General features: G+C 41.9%; 1 protein-coding gene across 1 annotated transcript in view; it reads right to left on the bottom strand.

Annotated features, from left to right (window-relative positions):
- The window catches only part of LOC126173411 (uncharacterized), a 128304-nt gene that overhangs the window by 41106 nt on the left and 67373 nt on the right, over positions 1 to 19825 (bottom strand). The window contains exon 2 of the mRNA XM_049920954.1: positions 8987 to 9077. Coding sequence (XP_049776911.1) covers positions 8987 to 9064 — 78 coding nt within the window. The 5' untranslated portion in view covers positions 9065 to 9077. The remainder of the gene's footprint in view (positions 1 to 8986; positions 9078 to 19825) is intronic.

The following is a 19825-nucleotide window of genomic DNA, read 5'->3' as shown; positions in this document are numbered from 1 at the left end:
ACCTCTACACACCAAGTGCCACCTATCAACAATAACTACGACTCTCTCTCTCAGATGTTTCGCTCATACTCCAATTCGTGCAACATTTTGTGAGGACATGAAATGCAATGATCACGCAGGCTCAGTCGCCGGTAAAGCATATGGCAGACTTCGGTTCATTGCTAAGACACTGGAAAAATTCAGTCTTCGAAGAAGATTGATTACAAAACACTCATGCGACGTATCGCAGAATATTATTGAAGAGCGTGGGACACATATATCTCTGTCAATGTGATTACTCTGCAGTTCATTCTCAAGTTTCTTGCAAAGTTCGTACCTAACCAGTTCCAGACCATTTCTCTAATTTTCCACTCTCGAATGGCACGTGAGCAAAATAAATAACTAAATCTTTACTTGTGATTTACTTTATCGTCAAGGTCATTTTTCCATATGGACTCCAAAAAGGTTTTTACGGAGAATGCTCATTAGACATTCACTCATCGAATATAAATGGCATTGAATAATGGACAATAACCAGTTGATTTTTTTTTATATTTTCAAGGCGTTTGATTGTGTAGATCACGCAAGTCTCACAGAAAAACTTTCAGTTTATGGAGTTGATGGTTTTACAAACGACTGATTTGAATAATATTTAACAAACCCAAAACAAAAAGTTGCGTTGAATAATTAAAAAATATTGGAAGAAGAGAAAATAGTACTGACGGAGGAGAACTCACGAGAGGAGTGCCACTAGGTACAATTTTGGATCCACTCCTATTGTGAATGACCTTCCACTTAACATTCATCAAGCAGAATTGGTACTTTTTGCAGACGATACTTACGTTGCTTTATAAATCCCATTACAGATAAAGCAACAGAAGAGATTGTTGATATTGCTTTTCAAGGAATTATTAAGTGGTTCTGTGAAAATGGTCTCTCCCTCAATTTTGAAGAAACACACTATTGTCGGTTCTGTACCACAAACAGAATTAGACCAACATCTGTGTAGCATGCGAACAGGAGTAAGTAAACAGGGCAGAATGCTCCACATTTTTGTAGGTGCATACTGATGAAAACTTGAACTGGAAAAAGCGTATTACTGAACTGCTAAAACAATTATGTTCAGTTACTTTTCCTTTTCATATAACTGCTAGTCTTGGAAATAAACGAATCATATTCTTAACATATTTTGCATAATGTCTTATGGATAATTTTATGGATAACTCATCACTTAGGAAGGATTTACTGATTACAGAAGAGCGAGCAGTAAGAAAAACATGTGGTGCTCACCTGCAGCCATCTTTAAGGAGTTAAGACGTTTTAACTGTACCTTCACAACACACATATTACCGAATGAAATTCGACGTTTATAGTTCTTCATCATGGGGGAAGATTAGTGATGTCCATACCTACAGTACTAGACGAAAAAAAATGAGCTTCATTACTCGTTATTAAAGCTACCAGTGGCACAGAAAGGAGATCAATATTCAGCAACAGAACTATTTGATCATTCGCCCAACAGTAGACAATGTTTGACAGGTAGCAAAGCAAGTTTAAAATCTAAACGAAAATAATTTCTTTTGGACGACTCCCTCTATGCCATAGACGATTTTTCATTTAAAAAATAGCAACCTGTAAAAAATACACTAGTTTTTAAGTGTATGTTCATCAATGTTAAAAATAATCATGTATGCTTGTTCTGTAAACCGACTCATTACATATCATTTCGATAAAAAAAATCATTCGAATGATTCTTGGAACATGTAACTAACTGTAGATGGGCCTCAAAAACATTTTGACAGTCGAGGGATAAAGTTGCTGATTGAAATTTCGTGAAAAATATGCTGCAACGAACTTTGCTTGTAATGTTTGTAACTATCTCTCCCTCTTTTATCTTCCTCAGTGAGCGCCGTCAGTAATGTGTGGTAAGGATTCCATACTTCACAGCAGTACGCCAGAAGAGCACGGGTTATCGTAGTGTAGGTAATCTCTTTAGTAGTTGCACCTTCTCTTGTACCAATAAAACACGGTCTTTGATTCACCTTCCCGTACACGTTTTCTGTGTGACGGCTTCAGTTTAAGTTCTTAATTGTAATCGCCAGGTATTTTGCTGAATCGACAATATTTAAATTTGTGTGACTAATCGTATAAACGAAATTTTGACGGCCTTTTTAGGTCTCATATGGAGGGCCTCACACATTTTATTGTTCAGGATTAATTGCCACTTTTCGCACCATACAACTATCTGAACTAAATCATTTTATAATTCGCTTTAATATTCTGACGAATTCAGTAGCGGTAAAAGACAGCATCATTTGCAAATAATCCAAGAGGACTGCTCACACTATCTCCCAAACTGCTTAAGAAGACCAGATGGTCTATAACGCTTGCATGGGGCATATTTTTATTTCGGTTTCACTAGATGACTCCCCGTCAGTTTCTACCAGAAAGGACTAAGAGGGAATACTGAACGTGTACAAAGAAGGGCAGAGCGAATGATAACAGGTTTGCTTAACCCACGAGGTAGCATAACGAATGAACCGACGGACGGGTGAAGACAGGCGTCAACTACTCCCTTGATAACCTACTTACAGTTTCAAGAATCAGTATTAAAGGAAAGATCTAGAAGTATACTAAGGGTCTCATAGGGGCCCTAGAGACGCCAAAGATAAGTCGAGATTAATCACAGCTCTGATAGTAAGTAGTCATTCTCCCCGGGCTCAGTACACAAATGGATCGGGAAGAAACTCTTAGAGATGCTACAGTGGGAAACATAGCATGAAATGCAGTGCAGAGCATTTTGTAGAGTATATATCTAGATTCGTGAGTATATTTTTTCAAGATACACATATACTCGTCTGATTCGGCTACCACACCCAATCTGCAAATCTCAGCATAGGACTAAAGAAGCCATTACGGAGATCATTCAACACATAAGTATCGTAACGCCAGAACTCACCATCATATAAATCACACTTTTGTAGTTGCATAATATTTACATACTGAATTCGTAACTATATTGCGTGCGTCCTTTCTACTGGTCCAATCTTCTTTTTTTTTTTAATTCTACTTTTACATATATGTATTCTAACTAATCCTCCAGAGTGAGAACAAATGGATAAGGAGAAGGAGGAGGCAAAAACGTGTGACACTGATAATAATTCATCATTGGTTGGAATCCAAGGGTCGATTTTTAGCGTTGGATGTAATGTAGGACTAATTAACCAACGCTACAAAAATAACTCTGCGAGTATCTGTACTTTCTAACCACTACTGAAGCAATCTGTTACAGAAAATCGGACTCAGGGTAAATTTTATACAGCAATGATACAGCTGGCGAATTTTTGTTTTAAACTCTGGCAGAATAACGTAACAACAATTTTCTCGTTTTCTTGAACTTAAAGGCATATTATTATACCACACAGTGGTTACGAGTCCTGGCTCGTTCATATTATAAACGACAATTTAAGTTTTCGGTCTAACTGTCACTGCGAAATTTCAAGAAAAGTGGAGAAATAATGGAAAAATATTTCTTCTGGGTGCTCCGTTTGCGCGCAACTGAAGCCTTCTCACAGAAAAGATACTACTTCTACATCTACATGTGCACTCTGCAAACCACCGTGAGTTGCACGGCAGAAGATACGTACCACTATACCATTTATTAAGATTTCTTCCTTTTCCATTAGCTTATGGAGAGCGGGAAGAATGATTGATTGAATGCCCCTATACGTGTACTAATTATCCTAATCTTATCCTCACGATCCCTACGTGTGCGATACGTAGGGGGTTCTAGTATATTGCTAGAGGAATCATTTAAAGCCGTTTCTTGAAACTTTAGTAATAGATTTTCTTAGGATACTTTACATGTATCTCCAAGAGTCTTCCAGTTCAGTTTCTTCACTATCTCTAAGACACTCCCACGGATTAAACAAACCTATGACCACTCGTGCTGCCCTTCTCTGTATACATTCAATATCCCCTGTTACATCTACTTGGTACGTGTCCCACACATTTGAGCAATATTCTAGAACCGGTCGCACGAGTGATTTGTAAGCAATCTTTTATGTAGTCTGATTGCATTTCCCCAGTACTCTACCAATAAACCGAAGTCTATCATCTGCTTTACCCACGACTAAACGTATGTGATTATTCCATTTCATATTCCTACAAAGAGCTACACCCAGATGTTTGTATGAGTTGACCGACTCCAACACTGACTCGTTGATATTATAGTCATAGGATTCTACTTTGTTTTCCTTTTTGTGAAGTGCAAAATTTTATCATTTCTAAACATTTAAAGAAAGTTGCCAGTCTCTGCACCACTTTGAAATCTTATCAATATTTGGCTGAATATTTATGCAGCTTCTTTCCAATATGATTTGATTACAGATAACTGCATCATCTGCAAAAAGCCTGATTTTACTTTTAGTATTGTTTGCAAAGTCATCAATCTACAACACGAACAGAAAGGGCTCCAACACACTTCACTGGGGCACACTCGAAGTTACTTTTACATGTGACAATTACTCTCCATCCAACATAACATGTTACATCATCCCTACCAAAAAGTTCTTAGTCCAATCACAAATTTCACTTGATACCTCATACGATCGTACTTTTGACAATAAGCGTAAGCGTGGTACTCAGCAAAATACTTTCCGGAAATCAGGAATTACAGCATTTACATGACTGCCTTGATCCAAAGATCTGAGTATATTATTTGAGAAAAGTACGAGTTGGGTTTCACGTGATCGATGTGTTCGAAATCCATGCTTGTTGGCAATGAGAAGGTCATTCTGTTCAACGTGCCTCGTTGTATTTGAGTTCAGAGTACGTTCTAAGATTCTACAACAAATCGATGTCAAGGATACTGGATGGTAGTTTTGTGGATCACTTCTACTACCCTTCTTGTACACGGGTGTGACCTGTGCCTTTTTCCAAGAACTGAGGACGGTTCTTTGTTCGAGGAATCTACGATAGATTATAGTTAAAAGAGGGGCTAACTCAGCCGAAAATTCGGTATAGAATCTGACAAGGACTCCTTCTGGAGATTTATTCAATTTTGACGATTTCAGATGTTTCGCAACACCACTGTCACCAGTACGTACTTCATTCATCTTTTCAATGGTACGAGAATTAAATTAGGGCACTTCTCCTGGGTTTTCCTTTGTAAAGGAACATTTGAAAACTTTGTTAAGCATTTCAGCTTTTGCTTTCCTACCCTCACTTTTGTTTCTGTATCATTCACTAGGGACTGGACACTAACTTTGGTGCCATTAACAGCCTTCACATACGACCAGAATTTCTTTGCATTCTGTGAAAGATCACTTGACAATATTATACTGCCGTAGTCACTCAAGACTTCACGCATTGCTGTCTTGACAGCTAAATGTGTTTCATCCAACATTTCTCTATCTATAGCCTATACTGTCTTTTACACCTATTATGCAATAATCGTTTCATTCAGCATTTCTCTATCTATAGCCTATGCTTTGTTTTACACCTATTATGCAGTAATCTCTGTTTCTTTAGAAGTTTATGTACAGCGACGCGACTGTATATCATTGAGGTTCCCTCTGATCATGAACTGTCTTATTAGATACATGTCTGTCCAGTATATGGTCAACTATTCTTTCAAACCTGAGCCAGAGTTCCTCCACCAATCTCCTGCCCTGTGCTGAAAGTTTCAAGTTCCTCATTGAGATATGATGCTACTGATTTTTTATATAGTTCACTGAAGATGTATACATTTATCTTTCTCTTTGTTTTAGTTGTCCTTTGTGCTTTGGTACTCATTGTTGCCACAACAATGTCATGGACACTGATGCCAGTTTCGATTTGGCCATCCTCCGTGAGTTGAGGTCTATTTGTAGCCATTAGATACAATCTATTCCCATCATGAGTGGCGTTACTAACTATCTGTTCTAGGTAGCTTTCAGACACGGCATTTAGCAAAGTTTCACAAGATGTCTCATCACGCCAACCACTAACAAAACTATAATTTTACCAATTAATTGTTGGATGATAGAAGTCTCCAACGATGGTTACAGTATGATTGGGGAACTTACGTACAAGTGAACTGAGGTTTTCTCTAAAGTTTTCGGTTAAATCAGAAGATGGGTCTGGTGGGCGATAGAAGGTAGTATTGAATATTTCTGGTTACATAGTCTTAGGCTCGTAGTTAGAATCTCTCTGGAGGGAGTTTCCATCACTGTGAGAAACTGTCGTACAGAATTCGAAAGTGTCAGGAAGAGATAAGGCACATCGTTCTTGAAATTCCCATGTCAAAAGTTAAGAATCAACATAGTTGCCGGGCGACGGCGGAGCTCAGCCAGAACTCACAAACAAAAAGTGGATGATCAGCGTTACGCGCTGACATGTCAAGCCAGAATACGATTGGCTGGTGTATTAAGCATCATTGCTTCTATTGATCAGTGTTTATTTTCAGTAAGGAGTGAGCACGGAACGGTAGAGCACGTTATTCGATCTACACTCTACAGTGATCGTGAGTTTCGTACTAAGAACTTCCTTGAAGATTGGTTATCAAGCCCTGTTCGTTGGACAGCGCATTCACTTGATCTGACAGTTCGTACGCCATGCGGAACGTGTAAAAAGCCTGATTAAAAGATACCACTGGCGTTTAAGACGAATTTCTTGCAAGGATTATTAAAAGTTGTGATGCTGTCCAAACTAAGTCAGAGTTCTTAGAACGGATGGAGATGAATTCATAGCAATGCCTACATTGAAACCAGATGCAGTAGTTTCATCGGTATGTCTAAATTTAAGTATAGTTTGTTACTGGTCGCATAAACTGAAGTATCATTTCGTGCTGGCCGTATGCAAGTACTTTGTGTTATAATTTTTGGTTGAGGAGTGTCCATACCAACATTCCGCATACTATTTTTTCTTCTTCAGCATCCCTTAAAACCAAATGAGATGGCACAATGACTAGAGCGAAGGACGAGCAGCCTGAATGGGAAAGGTTTAAATTCCCGTCGCTTACTGAAGTTTGTTTTACCAGGGTAACTTCAACGAATGCCATAATGATTATTTAACAACATTAGGACTGATTCCCCAACATGGTCTTCATTTCCAACACCTTCCTTCATGTGGAACGTTCATTTCTGTGCCCTAAAGAGAGGAGGAAGATTTTGAGGGCGACGTGACTGCTCACTTTTTATCGTCCGTAGCTACAGTTCCAGTAGATTTCCTGCACTATGACTGACCATAAGAATGACATCGGGTAGTTTCAAATTTGATAAAGATGATTTGACGTACGCGGATGGAATACATAGCTAAGGAACCTAGCTTATAAAGTATCCTCAAAATGTAAAGGCATGTACAATACAGCATGAAGCCCCTATGCTAACTACAAGCGTGATATGAAAAGAAACCTAAAATGCTAAACATCTGCACAAAATTCTCAAAAACCAAAGTACCATCAGAAGACAGTGTTGAAGAAAGGGTTAGTAAGGAAGAGAGAGACAGAGGTAGAAAGCGTGTGGGGAATGCAGGAAAGCGAGCTACATACTGCACTACGGGCAATGAAATGTAATAGGAATCTTTCTGCGATAAATCCTCATAATTATAGGAAGGAAGAAAGGAGGCTTTCGCAAGGTAACTCAGTTACTGTCAGTGGCTGAAATAATCTGTAAAATCTATCACGTGTGATGCGCTAACGTGTAGGGTATTTACAGAATTACGTAAGGGGAGTGTGAGAAGTGTAGCGAGCGAGCACAATTTTTTTCTTTGCGAATATTCCACAAGGAAGCGAGAACGGAAATGGAATACGAATTGGTGATAACTCTACAAAAAGTGTTGTCTTTAATAAGCATTTAATTCCGGCTGCTCTTTAAGGATCTGTTTGTTTTCCTTAGAATTTTTAGCCTGAGTATTACGAATGTGTTATTATACCTCTTATGAAACAGCGATAGTGATGAAAAATGAAACTTCCTGGCTGAGTAAAACTGTGTACCGGACCGAGACTCGAACTCGGGACCTTTGCCTTTCGCAGGCAAGTGTTCTACCATCTTAGCTACACAAGCATGACTCACGCCCCGTCCTCACAGTTTTAGTTCTGCCAGTGCCTCGTCTCCTACCTTCCAAACTTTACAGAAGCTCTCCTGCGAAAGGCAAAGGTCCCGAGTTCGAGTCTCGGTCCGGCACACAGTTTTAATCAGCCAGGAAGTTTCATATCAGCGCAGTCTCCGCTGCAGAGTGAAAATCTCATTCTGGTGATGAAAAATGTTTGCACAGAAGCTTTTTGCTGGCAGTTTAGTGTGACCGTTACTTCTATCAGTGCTTCCTTCATGTGAAAAAAAAGGTGCAGTGTGAATGAACTTTACACAAAATGGTAGGTTCCACTACAAGTGATTGAGTGAAATGGTTGTTATATTGACAGAGTATAAGGGCGTGCCGTCCTCAATAGAAAATGCTTATTTGAGCACTTTGGGGGTCAGAGTACTCTTCAGGTTGCACTCCGTCTTCAGGCCACTACTGGCCCATCGGGACCACCCGACCGCCGTGTCATCCTCATTGAGGATGCGGATAGGTTATGATGGTTTTCTTTGACCGGAGCCGCTACTATTCGGTCGAGTAGCTCATCACGAGGCTGAGTGCACCCCGAAAAATGGCAACAGCGCATGGCGGCTGGATGGTCACCCATCCGAGTGCCGGCCACGCCCGACAGCGCTTAACTTCGGAGATCTCACGGAAAGCGGTGTATCCACTGCGGCAAGGCAGGTTTATGACAGGTTTACTTGATAGTAACAGTTTGAAACTTATTAGATGAAACGGTCATCTGTGTTGTAATTTGGATGGGTTTTTGAAGACGCATTCATCGTGTTAGATCAATGTTCTGTTGAGCAGTCCAGCTTTTTCTGTGTAGTTTGGATGTTCCGCAGGTGGTGGAAGCTTTTCGGATCCATCCTATTTCTGCCACGTGTGCAGGGTGGGCCAGCAGGTGGAGTTGGTTAGTGCAGCGGACAGAGCCCGAAGACGGCCGTACCTGTAGCAGCAGGGCGAGGGCGAGGGCGAGCAGCAGGCAGCGCGCCGGGGCCGGGGAGAGGCGCCGCGTCCGCTCCATGGCCAGTCACGGGCTGAAACAGCAACACACACCTCCGTCACACTACAGCTCTGCAGCAGTCGTATGCACTAAATCTAGCGCTTAGCGAGCACGGAAAAATTTCTTAGCCTTATAACATCCTGCGAAACACAGTACAACTTGACATAAGACATTCCGACAACTTATATGTAAACTTCCTGGCAGATTAAAACTGTGTGCCGGACCGAGGCTCGAACTCGGGACCTTTGCCTTTCGCGGGCAAGTGCTCTACCAACTGAGCTACCCAAGCACGACTCACGCCCCGTCCTCACAGCTTCTGCCAGTACCTCGTCTCCTGGCAGAAGTAAAGCTGTGAGGACGGGGCGTGAGTCAGCTTGGGTAGCTCAGTTGGTAGAGCACTTGCCCGCGAAAGTCTCGGTCAGGCTAGCCGGCATGGTAACTCAGCGTGTTCGGTCAGAGGGTTAGCTGCCCTCTGTAATAAAAAATAAAAAAACCTCAGTTAATGGATCAGCGACGAACTAAAACGGATGTCTTGTGACATCCGCCCCGAGCAGATGCAACGAACGAAAACGAACAAAATGAGATTACAAAAAAAAAAAAAAAGTTGGTAGAGCACTTTCCCGCGAAAGGAAAAGGTCTCGAGTTCGAGTCTCGGTCCGGCACACAGTTCTAATCTGCCAGGAAGTCTCATATCAGCGCACACTCCGCTGCAGAGTGAAAATCTCATTCTGCAAGATGTATGTAGTTTTCTCATTTCTGTATTTCCGAACATGTGTCGAGGACCTTTTAATTGTACAATCATTCTAGCGTTTCTGTGGAGAAACTAAATCAGTAGTGTGATTTGAGGATCGAAATCACGCCCGATCTAAAAGTACGACTCTTTCTCCGCTGCCACTAAGTGGCCTATTTTTCTCTCGCTTTTCACTCGTTCGATTGTTCCTACCTTAACAAACAGTCGTCGAACCATACGCGACTGGAACAGGAAAGGGGGGTAATAACAGTGGCACGTAAAGTGCCCTCCGCCACACACCGTTGGGTGGCTTGGGGAGTATAAACGTAGATATAGATGTAGACAGGTATTAAAATCACCCCTATGCCCCAAAGCACACTAGCGAGTAATACCACTCTGTACTTTGGGAAATAAGCAGTTTTTAAGACGTATTGTGGGTTTCAACAAGTATCCTCTGTTTATGCTACCACAACATTCTTAAATAGGTGTAGTTTAAGCCTGCATTTACCTATTATGTCATAATAAGAACAAATGTGCCTTTGCTGATGTCGCTGCACATCTTCAGACGCTATAGTCCCGATACCAAGTCCAACTACATTATTTTAGTTTTTAGTTCAATGTTTAAGTCACATGTTACTACGGATTTTCGTAAGTCGATTTCAATTATGAGAGAAGGGCCCTTGAAATTTCACTGCCGATTTCCGACGGGATCGTAAGGTAGAGCGTCTGTTGTTGGGTACATCACATGCAGTGCAGAAATCAAACAGCCGTGAGTAAAACACTCTGAGATCTATTCACTGCATAGTAAAAATATTCTCATCCTACTACCAAAGTTATTATAAGTGTATACGAATATGTATCCGTAAGCAAGATGCATGTCAGCTTTCAGTAACAGCGAGCAGTTGGAACGCCTGCAACTCAAGTGGCATCATTGGGAGCAAGTTGGAGACGCCTAATGATAAGTTAATGCTATGTGATTATAACGCGCCAGCAATTTGTCTCCTCTTCAAGTTCCACCCGTTTTGCTTTCACCTATACAGATTTAGATCGAATGAAATTCTATTGTCTGCGATACAGTGGCGTATTCTATCGGATTAGAAACTGAAACACTTTCTGAGGCAGTATTTTTTTTTTTTAATCTGGAACATTCAGTTAAGAAACACTAAGAGATATTGGTCATATATCTGCAAACATTAATAAGCACAGTACACTTTCAACGGCTTGGTTAATGGACATGTCCTGCGTTCTAAAAGAAACACGAGCTTAGCAATATTTTCTTGATCATGCAGACAGTCTAGAATGAAACGACTACTCGTATCCTGACAGTTTACTTTCAGATAATCTACCAGACATTTATCCAACGAAATCTTTAGCATTTTTTATGACACTCATTTCTTTACAGCAGTTAATTTTACAACATAATTCTCATGACGGATAAAAACAAACGGTCAGGGGCCCTCAGACCGAACCCCTAGCTCTTTCAGGCAGAGCTGTACCACATGAGCCTTCCGAGGACGTCTCACAAATTCAGTCTATAAGTCCTTTTCTCTTGTTCTATAATGTGAATTTGATGCTCTCTTGCTATACAGGCAGAACAAGTCTCCTTTTGGTTCTTCAGCTGTATCAAGACGAAAGTAGAAATCCAAATCCGGATTTTTCAAACATTATGTTAGCAGACGTAAAATTACTTTGCCAACCCTTTAAAGTTAAGCACCGTTATAATCGCCAGCGTTTCGTTTAATGAAGCAAGTTGTCACCATATTCAGTCACTGGTAGACTGTAGGACTAAAATCTGTGATCTGATTAATTTCAGCGTACACGTATTTGATACATAATTGGCACTTATCCGAGTATATTTGTCGAAAACATCACAATAGCTTCGGAAGTTTTCTTCAGTGCAATAAAATGTTAGTACATTCGGAATTATAATCAGCAATTTCACATTTGGAAAAACTACGCTGTAATTTGCTACAGAAATGTTCATCTCTACACCTCTCAGCTTCACATAAAATCCTGGTATTCTAGATATGATGAAAGCACTGGACCTGAAAATTTTAAAATAACATTAATTCTTTTGACGTAGAAATGTCGAGGAACTTTTGAATCTCTCAAATAAAATCATTTTATGGCTGTGAAATGCCAACAGCAGTGAAATCGTGTAAGAAGAAATTTGAAAACAACTAACATTTTCTGACACATGAGTAAGAAAGAAGTTATGCCTCCAGGTAAACGTGTCATACGACGAGCTGTTTTGTAAAACAGAAGAAGCAATAGGTTTTTCGATAAACGTCTGTACAAAGGGTAAAAAGGCTAATAAGCTAAAAGTCCCATAGATTTTGAGATCATTACAGACAAAAGCACGAACTCTCTGATTAGTTAAGGGAAACGTCCTAGCATTCGACTGACGTAATTTATGGTAGTCACAGGAAACGTAAATCTGGATCTCTAGTTGGGTAAATTGACTCTTGCTCCTTCTCAAAAACAAGGCCACTGTCTTACCCACGGCAAGAACGGTGTAGATATTGTAAGGAGAGGAACATATAGTAGTAAATGTACTAAGGCAACCTGTAATGGCTGACGTGAAACTGAAAGGAAGTTGAGAAGAAATTTGTGGACACAAACATGTGAAACAGTTCTGAGGGACATCTGCTGTTGTATCTACTGAAGTAAAATATGGCATTAGATAGAAGACAGCCGGCCGGGGTGGCCGAACGGTTCTAGGTGCTACAGTCTGGCACCGCGCGGCCGCTACGGTCGCGGGTTGGAATCGTGCCTCGGGCATGGATGTGTGTGATGTCCTTAGGTCAGTTAGGTTTAAGTAGTTCTAAGTTCTAGGGGACTGATGACCTCAGAAGTTAAGTCCCATAGTGCCCAGAGCCATTTGAACAATTTTTGAAGATAGAAGACAAACAGTCAAACGACTGACGCCTAGAACAAAAATGTAAAATTTTCAAAACCAATTCGATGTTCTGGCACCGACTGACGTACAGAAGGAAATTTTCACCCAATATAGGTCAGATACATTATTCTCGAAATGATGGAGTGATTTATTTTTGTCTTTGAGCTGTTACTATGTTCTTTCATAATTCACTTGTAGAGCCCTTATCGACTGACGTATCTATGTTTCTTCCCACAAGCAATACGATCGTAGAAGGCGACGCTCGAAATAATGTAACACGTATTAGGACTGCCACAGAATCTTTCACATGTAGCACTGGTGCTGCAGTAACGACCTGTTGGTCCACACAAGTGCACGGCCGAGACGTAGAGACGGCTCGACGTCCACGTGGTTACACTGCAACCGCGAACACGCGAGTAATAAAGAACATTGCCTGGTAATGCGAGTTCCGTTGGCGTCCGTCGGCGACCGTGCGGCGGGCGCTGAGCGGAGCTGCGTGAGGGCAGTGGAGGCGCACGCGGAAGACGCGCGCGCGCGCTGGGCCGGTGTCAGCTGTGGTCGGCGTGCCGCGGCCGCTGGGAAGACGCGCGCAGACTGGCGCCGCCGAGGCCGCGCGCGCCCGCCGCCGCCGCTGACCCACTGAGCAGCCCCCCACCCCGCCCCGAGCCCGTGACCGCCGCTCCGATGGCGCCCTCGCGAAGAAAGTGAACACAGCCCGCGCACCTGATGGACACTCCGTCTCTGACACGGCCCGCTCCCAACGAACAAGATACCTCTAGAAAGGTCGGTAATAATGAGCGTGTGGCATTGGTGGCCGGGAGACCCCTCGCAGGGCGGTTCAGCCGCCGCTCCGTAAGTTCTTTAACGCTACTACGGCGACTTGCGCGTGAATGAGGATGAAATGATGACGAAATACACACAATACCGAGTCATCTCGAGGCAGAGAAAATCCCTGACCCCGCTGGGAATCGAACCCGGGACCCCGTGCGCGGGAAGCGAGAACTCTACCGCAAGGTCGGTAATTGAACCAATATCGAAATGGCTACGCGTTTACTGGTCTCGTTCTTGCGTTCATTGTGAACGCTAAAGCCAGTTTCCGCTAGCGGAGCGAAAGACGTTAAGTTCAGCCTGCATATGAAAGGTTCGCCTCCCTGCAAATCCATTAAACTGGTTGCGATAAGGACTACCAGGCTGGCTTAAGAACTAGTGAATTTCCCATGGTTTAAATGGTTCAAATGGCTCTAAGCACTATGGGACTTAACATCTGAGGTCATCAGTCCCCTAGAACTTAGAACTACTTAAATCTAACTAACCCAAGGACATCACACACAGCCATGCCTGAGGCAGCATTCGGACCTGCGACCGCAGCAGCAGCGCGCTTCCGGACTGAAGCACCTATAACCGCTCGGCCACAACGGCCTGCGACTTTCCCATGAATGCGAAGATTCGAGAGCATTAGGGAGTCCTGTGTTTGGATATTTAGTGATCAAAACACTTTTTCTTCCAGCACAGGAAACTGAGAGAGTTGGTAAATGCGTTTCCCATGTGCAGGTATTCGGTGCTCTCCGATTTTCCAGTCGTTCAAATCGCTCTGAGCACTATATGACTTAACATCTGAGGTCATCAGTCCCCTAGAACTTAGAACTTCTTAAACGTAACTAACCTAAGAACAACACACACATCCACGCCCAAGGCAGGATTCGAAAATGCGACCCTGGCAGTCGCTCGGTTGCAGACTGAAGCGCCTAGAACCGCTCGGTCACACCGGCCGGCATCTTACAGTGTTTTAAAGCAAGAGTGTGTATATAAGGGGTGTGCACATGGTTGGTAGAAAGAGGCCTGTATCATATCGTGGAGGTGGTAATCAATAAAAGTAACGGACTTGGTGAGGTTTACTGAAGCCAGTAAATTCTATTTGTTTCCGTTGATGTTTTCGTATATGTTCCAGCCAATTGACTTTGAATAGCGCTTCTGGTTTCTTTTTGTGGTGATTGTTCGCGCGAGTTATAAGTAAACAGTTCGATGCGGTGTATTAACTGTTGGCGATGTACGTCTTTCAGTCGAGTGATCGGATCTGTCGAATCTTTCTAGAAGTTATTACGTACCTAAAAGGATTTTTAGTTGGTTCGTTTATTGGTTGATTTGCGGATGCTAGGGTACAAAATAGCGAGGGCATCGGCCCCAGATTTTTTACTTACTGACTTAGTTGTAGTGAAAAGTTTAACCCTGGCTACTAAACTAAACCGAGGCTACTAACCTTTATTTATGCCGATTTTATAGATGTAGTAGTGCAGTGGATTAATCCAGGCCCGTAGTGAACGTTCAGAGTAAATCGGCGGAGCAGTACGTCGACTAATTTTCCCCGAGCGCCGCATATCACCAAAAGTGCGATTCTAGTACCGCGAACCGGTGTCACAAGTCGCACGGCACTCTGCTTCGGCCCCTCCTTGACATTCCGTTAATGTAACTGAACGCAACCTGTCCCGTGGTGCATCTCCAGTCACCCGACAGGAGAGACGCCAAAGCGGCGCGAGACTTGATTGCTCCGAATCGTCGCACCATAAAAGAAAATGGATTCTGAACGCGGTATCTAATCCGACTTGGCGTCGCGCTACGAGTGCCCGGGGCATCGTTTCAGTTTGGAAACAGGTAGATCGCGTTCGTAAGCATCAGACACGTAAATTTGATGTAGATTGACCGTTGCGATCAGTCGAACATTGTGAATGTGAAGGCTGTTGACAAACGTCTCAAGAACAATGAAAAAGCATTAAATTGTGATACAAATAACAAATAACGGCACCTGAGAATCAAGAGATGATTTTACAAGTGTATGGAGAAGAAAGAAAGGAAATGTTGTGTGGCATTGTTGGTTAGAAGATTCGCGAGGTTCAGCTACCAAGTTGGAAAGCGGTTTTCTGCATCAGGGCACAACGGCCCTTTTCCTCGAGTTATGTGAGAGTTCTCTCTTCAGCGTATCTGGTGATCATGGGTCACTGTGGTGGATGTGTCTACAGTGTGGTGTCATGTTCCTGTTGTACAATGATTTGAGAATAGAAAGGGTGAAACCCGGTGCAGGTATGTAGCGCACTCCTCTCGAATTGGACCAATGGGGCCGTCGAGGTTAACGTCCCTGTAAGTCGGACGGATCGCTACCAACAGCATTACATGTCCTCACTCTATGAGACACTGAGGAAAGGTCTGGAATTTACAGTACCACATGCTCTCACTCTAAGAGACATTGCGGAGAGGTTTGAAATTTTAACTCATGGTGTTACGCCTCGTGATGACTGGGTGTTGTGTGATGTCCTTAGGTTAGTTAGGTTTAAGTAGTTCTAAGTTCTAGGGCACTGATGACCATAGATGTTAAGTCCCATAGTGCTCAGAGCCATTTGAACCATCATGGTGTTACAGTAAAGTCTGGACTGCAGGAACATTACGCCGACATACTTTTGGCATACAAATACTGGGGATGAAAATTTCTTCTAGCACCATGATTCGAACTGGGTGAAGAATTCAGCAGAGACAGTTTCCAGCAAACAAAGAAACGTTGCAAAATTGTATTGCCGAGAAGATTATTTCAAATGCGAATGAAGATTTAGATTTGTACTAGTTGCTTATAATTAAACTGACGGTCTTACGAGTGCTGCAGTGCTAGCGGCATACATCGCAGGACGCTGAAACATTGCAGTTATATTCATTAATCAGTGCGATCAGTGCTGAATACGCTGAAAAATAATAGTTCCACTTTTCGCCGTCAGGTGAAAATATAGCGCTGTAATAAGTCACATTCTGAAATGTTTCCCGTTTCGACGCCGGTAATCCTGCTTGTGGCTTTGCGATGGGTCTTGATTTTTATGTGAAGTGAATGTTGGTCTAAAGGGTTGATTAGGTTGAAGCTTTGCGTACCAAACGCAATGGCTATTGAGAACAAAGACCGCGTACTGATGGTAAAGTTGGTTTATCAGAACGGCAGCAATAAGCGCTACATTACGGGAATATCGCTGAACGAAACAGCAGCAAAGAGGTCCATGTCATTAAATGGGCTGAAGAATATGACCAACATATTTGAAGAAACAGGTGAATTAGGAGATGGAGCATGGAGAGGAGACGGCTCATTTCCAAAATATTTGTTGATGAAGTTGCTCTAGTTATAGCTAGCTGTGCAGTACATGCCTCAAATTGTACAACAAGTGCTCGAGGTGTATCAAAGGAATTGTCTTCCCTGGTCAACAATTCAAAAGATTTTGTGGCGCTTTTTACGCTGGTATCCCTACAGCTTTCAGAATGTGCACCAATTTAAGCCCCAAGGTATGCTACGCCGTGCTTTTGACACTCGTGGAAATGGATAACATGGTAGGGTTGTACTCCGCCACATGTAGTGCAGGAACCACCATGCACTCAGCTTATGTGAATGTGTGGCCTGGTTTCACAAGCTGCGTTAATCTCGGTTCGTATTTCATTTTTCCCGAGGAGATGACACCTCACAGGCCTGTTAGGTGTACAGTGATGCCTATACGTTATAGGAAGCTTCCTGTGTAGCACGTGATACCAGATTTGCAAGAACGTGACTTTGTCCACACCACTATTTTCGTGCAAGATGGGGCGAAACCACAAGCCGCTAGCCAGGTGAAAGATTTGCTTCGAGAAACCTTCGGTAAGGGCCGCATCATTTCTAGGCAATTTCAAGATTTGTGGCCTTCCAGATCTCCTGAATAAAACGTATGTGCATGGGGATATCAGAAAGAATGTGGTTATCAGGAATGTGTTTGGACTCACGTTGATGTGAAGGACAGCATAGGATGACACATCGCTCTGATTACACTGGATACGGTGTGAGTAACTGTCGACCACGCTCTTTACGGAAGCTGAGTCGGGAAACTATACTGAAAACATATTGTAACTTACGATCATATCCTAGTAAACGCGCCAGTACAACCGTTATCATGTGTTTGATCGTTCTTCTCCTCTTCCTAAACGAACATAGCATTCTGTCTGGTTACAGTGCCATTTTTCAGCATATTCCGCGATCGCACCAATTAATCAACATATCTACGATGTTTCAGCGCCCTGCGATGTATACAGCCAGCACTTCACACAGTCAGATTATTTATAACTACGCGGTGTCTTCTGTTGTTATTTATTTATGATTCTATTTACCACTCATTGCTGACGCACGTTGTATCAACGCGCTGAATATGTAACGCTTCGCTGTGGGAAGACCGAATGGTGCCAGACAACACAAATTGAATGGAACGTCAATAAGTAATCACTTGGCCAAATTTACACCAATTGTGTAAAACTGTCATCGACTTGGAGCTTGGGTTTCTTACCACACATGATCCTATTGTAATTTCGTCCAAACTGTGAACTAGAAAGAAGTCATGGGGGAATGTGGTAGTCGGTTCAAGGTGGAACGTTTTTTCATTTGCTTGTGTCATTGTCAGAGGAAAGTCACGTTCAGTTTCAGGATCAAAAGTACAACTAAGCTGGATGGTAGCCAAAACTCTTGAATGTTTTATCTGACATTTAGCAGCACAACCAAAAATCGATATCGTTACTACATGTCATAAGTAACTGTTTCATTACAACTCGAGAACTGTTCATAATTGGCCAAGGCCAAAGAAAAAAATTAAAAACATAAAAGAAAGAAGAATATCAACCCGATGGCACTGCTGTGCAAAACAGAGTGTAAGAAGTCGTGTAAATATAAAAACTGATTCAGCCACATTTTTAAAAAGTTTCTAATATGCATCTCTGTCTTCCGTTACTGGGCTCATTGAATATAAGAAAATAAAAACAAACATTATGGCCAAAGAAAGATTTTTTTATACCACTATTTGCCACATTGACTTGTGAGTGACAGTAGATCAAACCGTGTGTGCATGCATCAGCGGCTACAAACAATTAAAAAATTCGATCAACAGTGTAGTCAGAGATTCAGAAGACAGTAAAGGAAAACAAACGCTTATTTCCTCCACGAGCAACTGGTGTATGCGAGTGGAATGTCTAACTGCTCGCGAAGCCCCAAACTAGGACCCGAATTAAATTAGCTCGAAGTATCTTGTGCTAAGTTCTAATTTTAGAAACACCATCACTGACACATGTGTTCATAAGCACCAAGGAAAAGTCACTGTGTGAGTTGCAAAGGAAAATTAAGGAAACAAGACTGTATCAAATGCTTCCCTCCTGACAATGGCTACCAAGGGGTAGGTTTTCTCTCATTAAGGGAAAGTGGTTAGATGAAAGCTTTGATATACGAGTAGAGGAGTGGAAGTGTCTTGCCGTGACAGATTTGAAAGATAGTCCAGAAACCCTTTGGAAATATGTCCTGTGAGGTCCATACTCAATTATACTAAACAGACAGTAATTAATAACATCACTACAAAAAACTGAGATCTCAATAGTGAGAAAAACCTGTCTCGCAAATAGAAAGTGAAAACTGGGTTTTCAATGACACGCTTTATCAACAGATTACTACCAAGATACAGCCGATATCGAAGAATATACCTTTGGAAAAGCTGGTTGTTAATAACAGTACATCGCTATTCGTAGATTTCTGGTAAAAGTAAAGTCTAAAAACATAATTCAGTATCACAGAATGCAGTGATCAGTTGACCAGACTAGACACGTATGTTGTTTAAGTCAGAATATGATAAAATTATTACTCGTGAAAGCACGTTAGAGAATCGAGTGGTATTTTGATAGAAGTTCCACTTAATTTCCAGTACATCTTCAAGAAAAAGAGAGCAGTATTACATTAATAGGCAAAATCGTATGAACTGAAAAGAGTCATAACGATTATATTCATTTCTTGTTAGTATCATTCCACGCAGGTGAACCATACACTTGTAGAATAAAGTGCACGAATAAATTTCTGGAGTCATGTCGATAAGCGGTTGTTTTTCTACTAGTATGTTTTAGAATGGCTTAGGCGCTGCAAGTAAGGTACAATTTGCTGTCGTAAATACACCAGTCCCATACGCCTTTGCCCGAAATTGGCGTCTAATGTGCGATGACCCGCAAAAAAACCATGTAAAAAATAATTGCATTTACAGTTCTATCGGCCAGTTCTGGTTCACAGAAGAAGTTTTAAAAATCGTTTTCCTTTTCGAAGTTAACAGAAGCTACTAACAGGAGCGTTTATCATGTTGAT

The sequence above is a fragment of the Schistocerca cancellata genome, chromosome 1 (assembly GCF_023864275.1).
Source record: "Schistocerca cancellata isolate TAMUIC-IGC-003103 chromosome 1, iqSchCanc2.1, whole genome shotgun sequence".
NCBI lineage: Eukaryota > Metazoa > Arthropoda > Insecta > Orthoptera > Acrididae > Schistocerca > Schistocerca cancellata.
This window is presented reverse-complemented; position numbering and strand designations above follow the sequence as displayed.